The sequence below is a fragment of the Haematobia irritans genome, chromosome 4, assembly GCF_050003625.1.
Source record: "Haematobia irritans isolate KBUSLIRL chromosome 4, ASM5000362v1, whole genome shotgun sequence".
Lineage (NCBI taxonomy): Eukaryota > Metazoa > Arthropoda > Insecta > Diptera > Muscidae > Haematobia > Haematobia irritans.
In genome coordinates this window covers 148928526-148935555 of record NC_134400.1, presented here as the reverse complement: position 1 = coordinate 148935555, position 7030 = coordinate 148928526, and the positions used below count along the sequence as shown (strand labels likewise).

General features: G+C 38.8%; 1 protein-coding gene across 1 annotated transcript; it reads right to left on the bottom strand.

Moving 5' to 3' along the window:
* Positions 1 to 413: 413 nt before the first annotated feature.
* On the bottom strand, positions 414 to 6244 carry LOC142235809 (G-protein coupled receptor dmsr-1-like). The gene is made up of 3 exons (XM_075307068.1): positions 5484 to 6244; positions 5137 to 5360; positions 414 to 784 (listed from the first exon to the last, which is right to left on the bottom strand). The coding sequence occupies exons 1-3, from the start codon at positions 6227 to 6229 to the stop codon at positions 414 to 416; spliced, it is 1341 nt and encodes a 446-aa protein (XP_075163183.1). The 5' UTR covers positions 6230 to 6244.
* Positions 6245 to 7030: the final 786 nt, after the last annotated feature.

The following is a 7030-nucleotide window of genomic DNA, read 5'->3' as shown; positions in this document are numbered from 1 at the left end:
AACGTTTGATTCTCTAAAAGGTTGCCTGAAGCAGAGCATGTAGATTACTCCAATATGCTATCAGTATTCATGAGGAGGTGAACCATGACGAAAATTTTCTAGTGTCTTGGAGGGAGACTAGGAGCTCCCTGTAGAATAATTAAATCATTTCACGTTTGTATGTTTGCTAGTAAATCTCTCAGAAACTGTAAAACTCATCCCATTGTGGGGTACATAGGGTTTTTTGAACTACTATAGAATTTTGTGGGCTAGTGGCAAGTAATCCAAATATCATTGCAATGCCATGAATGCATATATTTTGCCATCTATAGTCATGGCCGGCTCCATTCCATGCTCATCATTGAGCATCAACCAATTCAACAGGCGTCCGAAGACATGTAGACCCCACCATTATTTAGATTATAATTGGCCTGCTACACATTGGTAACCTGTGTAGTTTGAAACCATTGGTCCGTGTAGGCGCTACGGCTACGATTATCGCCTATTAATATACCATTCACCAATGTACAATTATCCTCCTGCAAAGCCAACTGCTGGTTGCTTCTATCCTCTTGACGATGTCCGTGTATGTCGAGATGTTGACACGAGCCAGGAAGTCCATGGAGCTGCCGTGCTTGATGTGGATGCGGTCGTTTGCGGGGTTTACGATGTGAAAGTAAGCATCTGCCCAAACGTCGGGGACAAAATAGCAAAATGAAAGTCTGTCGAAATTGTCGACTCATCGAACAATAAAGTATGAAATTTATGCTCGAATTGAGCAGAGCCAATATGTCCATTAGGTCACCTGGAAAGATACAACGAATGGAAAATACAATGGAATTAGAGTATACCCAATCACATTGATATAACAGAAGTGTTGGACACTATGAAAAGAAATTTAATGGAATTTAGATTAATGATTATAATGGATTAAGGTCACTCAGTGATAACAAAGGACTGCAGCTAATCAAAATTCAATGATGTTTTTGTAAAACATCATTGAATTTTGATACGTTACTTTTCAATCGACTAAGCCATGAGCTGAAGATGATCTAAATTGTAATATTGAGCAAAATATCTAATTCTAAATAGGAATCTGTCTCTGTAGCACATCCTTATTCTATGGTACTGAATTCCATGCAAAGATGATATCTGTATTTAAAAAAGATATTTTAAAGAAGCTACTAGAATTTGTAGAATTTTCTCTATGTATATGTATATCCGAGTTATGTTTTTTTTTGTTTGTATGTTCCGGTTTCACTGAAAAAAATATTTACGTGGTGTTAACTATTGCGCACAATTTTAGGATGCCAAATTTACACAATATTAAAAAAAAAATTCTTTTAAATGATACAACTTTGTATAAAAGAAAGTGTCGTAAATGATATTTGCTTCGAACATTGCTCACGCACGACATTTGGTTGGTTAATCACGCTCACGCACACTCACGCTGTTTCCTTCAGCGTTCGTGAGTCACGAAAATTTTCGTGAGTCACGACAATTTCGTGTCACGTGCACACCTCTATTATCGATCCATGTTTTGGTATAGCCCCCATATAGACCGAACTCCCGAGTTTACTTCTTAGGCTTCTAGAAACCATATTTGGTATTCCATTTGTCTGAAATTAGAAATCTACAAGTATTTGAGGACCACAAATAGGTGTGTCGAAAATTGTGTGTATCGGTCCATATTTTGGTATAGCCCCCACATAGACCGAACTCCCGAGTTTACTTCTTGGGCTTCTAGAAACCATAGTTGCTATTCAATTTATCTAAAATTGGAAATCTAGAGGTATCTTAGGACCAGAAATAGGTGTGTCGAAAATTGTGTCTATCGGTCCATGGTTTGGTATAGCCGATCTCCCGAGTTTACTTCATGGGCTTCTAGAAACCGTAGTTTTTTTATCTGATTTCTCTGTAATTAGAAGTCTATAAGTATTTTAGGACCACAAATAGGTGCGTCGAAAATGGTCTGTATCGGTCCATGTTTTGGTATAGCCCCCATATAGACCGAACTCCCGAGTTTACTTCTTGGGCTTCTAGAAACCATATTTGCTATTCGATTTGTCTGAAATTGGAAATCTAGAGGTATCTTAGGACCACAAATAGGTGTGTCGAAAATTGTGTCTATCGGTCCATGGTTTGGTATAGCCCCCATATAGACCGAACTCCTGAGTTTACTTCATGGGCTTCTAGAAACAGTAGTTTTTTATCTGATTTCTCTGAAATTTGAAGTCTAGAAGTATTTTAGGACCACAAATAGGTGCGTCGAAAATTGTGTGTATCGGTCCATGTTTTTGTGTAGCCCCCAAATAGACCGAACTCCCGAGTTTACTTCTTGGGCTTCTAGAAACCATATTTGCTATTCGATTTGTCTGAAATTGGACCACAAATGGGTGCGTCGAAAATTGTGTGTATCGGTCCATGTTTTGGTATAGCCCCCATATAGACCGAACTCCCGAGTTTACTTCTTGGGCTTCTAGAAACCATATTTGCTATTCAATTTATCTGAAATTGGAAATCTAGAGTTATCTTAGGACCACAAATAGGTGTGTCGAAAATTGTGTCTATCGGTCCATGGTTTGGTATAGCCGATCTCCCGAGTTAACTTCATGGGCTTCTAGAAACCGTAGTTTTTTATCTGATTTCTCTGAAATTAGAAGTCTATAAGTATTTTAGGACCACAAATAGGTGCGTCGAAAATGGTCTGTATCGGTCCATGTTTTGGTATAGCCCCCATATAGACCGAACTCCCGAGTTTACTTCTTGGGCTTCTAGAAACCATATTTGCTATTCGATTTGTCTGAAATTGGAAATCTAGAGGTATCTTAGGACCAAAAATAGGTGTGTCGAAAATTGTGTCTATCGATCCATGGTTTGGTATAGCCCCCATATAGACCGATCTCCCGAGTTTATTTCATGGGCTTCTAGAAACCTTTGTTTTTATCCGATTTCTCTGAAATTAGAAGACTAGAAGTATTTTAGGACCACAAATAGGTGTTCTGAAAATGGTGGGTATCGGTCCATGTTTTGCTATAGCCCCCATATAGTCCGAACTCCCGAGTTTCTTGGGCTTCTAGAAACCATATTTGCTATTCGTCCAATATAGCCCAGTCTCCCTATTTGACTACTTGGCCTTCCAGACACCACAATTTTTATCCGATTTATCTAAAATTCAAAATCTGGAGATATTTTGGGTCTACGTATAAGTACGCCGAATATCGTGTGTACCGGTTCATATTTTCGTATTTATACATATAGACCGATCTCCAGATTTGACCTTTAAATTGTGTAGACATCCCAATTTTTATGCGATTTGCCTGAAATTCAAAATCCACACATAAGTAAGTCGAATATGGGGCATATCGATCGATTTTGATATACCTTACATATAGACCGATCTCCCGATTTAACTTCGAGACACCTCAATTTTTATCCGTTTTGCCGAAAATTCCAAATATAGAGGTATTTTCGGTCCATAAATAGGTGTAGCGAATTTGGTGTGGATCGGTTCATGTTTTGGTATAGCTCCCATGTGTTAAGTCTCCCGATTTCTATGTTGGTATATAGGTTTGCTTGGCAGAGTATCTTTCATCAAATTTATATCTTTTTTATATTTTATATCTATTCGGGGAGGGAGATCTCCTCCGTCCGTCCTTCTGGTGAAATCAAGCTAAATTCCGAACGAAACAACCTCTCGACTGGGAAGTGAAAGTAGTTGTTATTTATATATGTCGCATGGTATTGCATATTGGCCATATCGAACCACGAGTCTTTGGCCTCTTAACAGCCATGGAAAAATTGCTCCATATTGGTCTATAATTATATATATGCAGATTTGATTTCTGTAACTTTCTGTATGATGTTTGGTATGCGTTGTTCATATACGGCCTCTAAAATCATGAAAATATTGGTCCATATGGGTTCATAATTTTATATAGACCCAATAAAAACCGATCTTCAAACTTTCGGAGTCTCATTGAGTATCAAATTTCAAAATTCAATCCGGTTGTAATTTGGTCCTCTAATTACCGTGCGAGAATTGGTTCATAATTATTCATAGACTCCTCTATATAAACCGATCATGAACTGAAGTCGCTTATATAGTTATTTAATCTGCCTCCATATGGATTAAGACAATGTTAAGAAGCGTTGAGATACCTTGCCATCGGAAAGTGTTACCGCAACCCGAATAATTCGATTGTGATTGACAGTCTGTAGTAGACCCCTGTATCCAATCCATGGTGGAGTATACATAAGATTCGGCCGAATTTACTTGTTTGATATTATTTTTCGAAATTTGGTCGTGGAGGGACACCTCCCCTGCGATCGACTTTGTTTTAAACTACAGTGAAAAACTAAACTTCTCCGATTTAATTGAAATTTACAGAGAATGTGGGGAATATGGGAAATTATTATAGGGTACCTCATTTTTTAATATCTGCTCAGGGATAAGGAACTCCCTTTGCCAGACTTTTTTTTTTCAAGTACAGTTAAAAACTACTGGAATTTGTAGGGAACGTGGGGAAGGTTATAATATAAATATAGGGAAAGTGATTTGTCGATATCTGGTCGGGAAAACGCACATTCTCCTTGCGCGATTTTTTGAAAATTGAAAGTTTTCGATTCGTTTGAAATCTGCAGAGAAAGTAGAGGGTGTTCCCTTAATGCGAACTAGGTTCTTCGAAATATTCTATGGTTGAAGCAAAATGTTCCTCAAAATGCTTTATATTTTAATAAACATTGTCCCAGGAAGACGCAGCGAAGCGGACCGGGTTCGGCTAATTATTTAAATAGTAGAACCTGTTTGTCGGATTTGAAAACCATTTAAATGTTTTTTGTTTTCATGTCTTCTTTTCGGCCAGAAAAATACAAAATATATGTTTTATGCCATCTAAATAGACATTAAACGACTGCGGTAAACATGTCTCTGTCGTCCTCTGTGTGGAGGATAGAATTTTAATTTGAATGTTAATTGTCCCATCATACATGGTACGTGATAGACATAAAACACATTTTATGAAGATGTTATGGAGAATCTATACCCTTCACCAATTTCGTTGAGTGTATTTGGCATTTGTATCTTGGGAATATTGACATATGATTTGTTTAGGCAACGACGAAACTGAATCTTTTTCCACATATTCACATACTCACTTAGTTTCAAATAGCACTGCATGAAAAAGGCTTCACCCAAAATCGTATTCAGCAAACCCATTATGCCTTGCGGCAATTCCGTGATAAGAAACAACAGTAGAACGGCCAAAAGCATTTGGGTTGTGCGATCCGTTTGTTTTGCTTTATCGATTTTTTTGCGTATCATCAGCGATGTGCTCATGGACAATGATTGAGGATTGACATCGCCCATGGGTGGGCATCCACATCCAGCACCAGATGATCCACTTCCCATGCATGCCATATTGGTACTACCGCCGGCTGGCATCATAACGTGGCTGGCATTGGACTGTGATGATTTCTCTTCGGCCTTTAACAATTGATTGTGGAGCATTTGACGACGACGTTTAACATCCAAAAGAGCCGTTATTAAGCGAAGCGATAGAACTGTCAGCGCTATACACGGTATCAGTTTAATTAACACCGAATACACAAGCAAGGTGCCCAAACGCAACGTGCTATTCTGTAGGGCCAAGTCACTGTGGTACAGTCGATAAACTGTGATGTTTAGCGATTGGCCTGATGACGTTAATGAGGTCGTATTTTCCTCCATGCTGCTGCTGGTGCTACTATCAACACTGGCCGACTCATTGAATTTGCTGAGTTTGGAGAAATTCGCATAGTCATGTTTGGCCTGATACTTTAGAATATATTCACTTAGTGGCCTTGAATAGAGCACTTGATTCCCCGTTGTAACCACCTCTTCAAATTGTGCTATCGAGCTGACTAGATAAAGCCAAGGCGTAACCACCACCCCGCATATGATGTAGGCCAAGATAATCGACAGCACAGTGTTGCGCATTCCACACCATTCACGTGACACTTGTGGATATGTTACCGCAATGTAACGCCATACGGCCAACATCACCGTTAGCCAAATCGAGATGGTGTGCAGAACTTGGGCATAGATGGCATGGAATTTAATATAGCACGCCCAAGAGTAATTGAGTTGTTGCTCGCGTGACCAACGCTCCGCCAGAATGTAGTCGTGTATGGCATAAGGTATATATTCAAGCATCACTGCCAAATCGGCCACAGCCAGACCAGTGAGGATGACATTGGTGGGTGTGCGCATTTCGCGTCGAGATAACACAATTATATTGAGCGTATTGGCGAAAGTGCCCAGGACACAAACAGCCAACGAAAAATATCCATGTATATTTTTGTAGCTGTAAAAGAACGCAAAAAAACAGAATGAAAAGAATGAATAAAAGTTTCCACACCAAACAGGAAATTTACATAAAATTTTCTACAACGAGGAAACGAGTGTTTGTCAGACATAGGATTGTGCGTGACGTTTGGAACAGTGCTACTAAAAGAAGATGTTTCCATGTTAAGCCATACCACGCACCATCACTGACAATTGCTGTAATCCATTTGCAATACGTTTGTTTTTCTTCTCCAAACATCTATTAAATTATTTCACTTAGGGGGAAGACATAAAAGCCTTTGGATATCTCTTTGGGCTGTCTTTTGTTTTTTTTAAAGACTTAAAGTGAAAGTATTACGAAAGCATCTTGTCAACCAAGCCGTTTTGTCCCGTGTTCTTGTTTGCTTTGTTCGAAAGCGAGAGAAAAACGTGCAAAGCAAAAAAACAGGATAACAACAATGAGGCATAAGATTGTCTTAACCACATCCCAAATGGATCTCATGATGAGTAATGATGTTTGAAGAACTTTGAAAGTACTCGGCGTTGGCCATGAAAGGCCAACATTCATTTTATATAGTGAGTTTTGTGTTTCGTAATCTATAATGTAGGAAATTTCAAAAGTTGAAAGTCAAGCGTGACCGACTGTATGATACCCTTCATCCATATTGAAGCGTTATTTTGGAAATGATTTCGGGAGACACAAATGTATGAGGGATAACCACACGG

Excerpts from the sequence above, each read along its gene's own strand:
- LOC142235809 (XM_075307068.1), bottom strand. The coding sequence starts at position 6,229 with ATGCGCACACCCACCAATGTCATCCTCACTGGTCTGGCTGTGGCCGAT. Across the intron at positions 5,361-5,483 it reads AAACGTCGTCGTCAAATGCT|TGGATGCCCACCCATGGGCG; the intron begins CCACAATCAATT and ends TGGTGCTGGATG. Across the intron at positions 785-5,136 it reads GCAGTGCTATTTGAAACTAA|GTGACCTAATGGACATATTG; the intron begins GTGAGTATGTGA and ends GTATCTTTCCAG.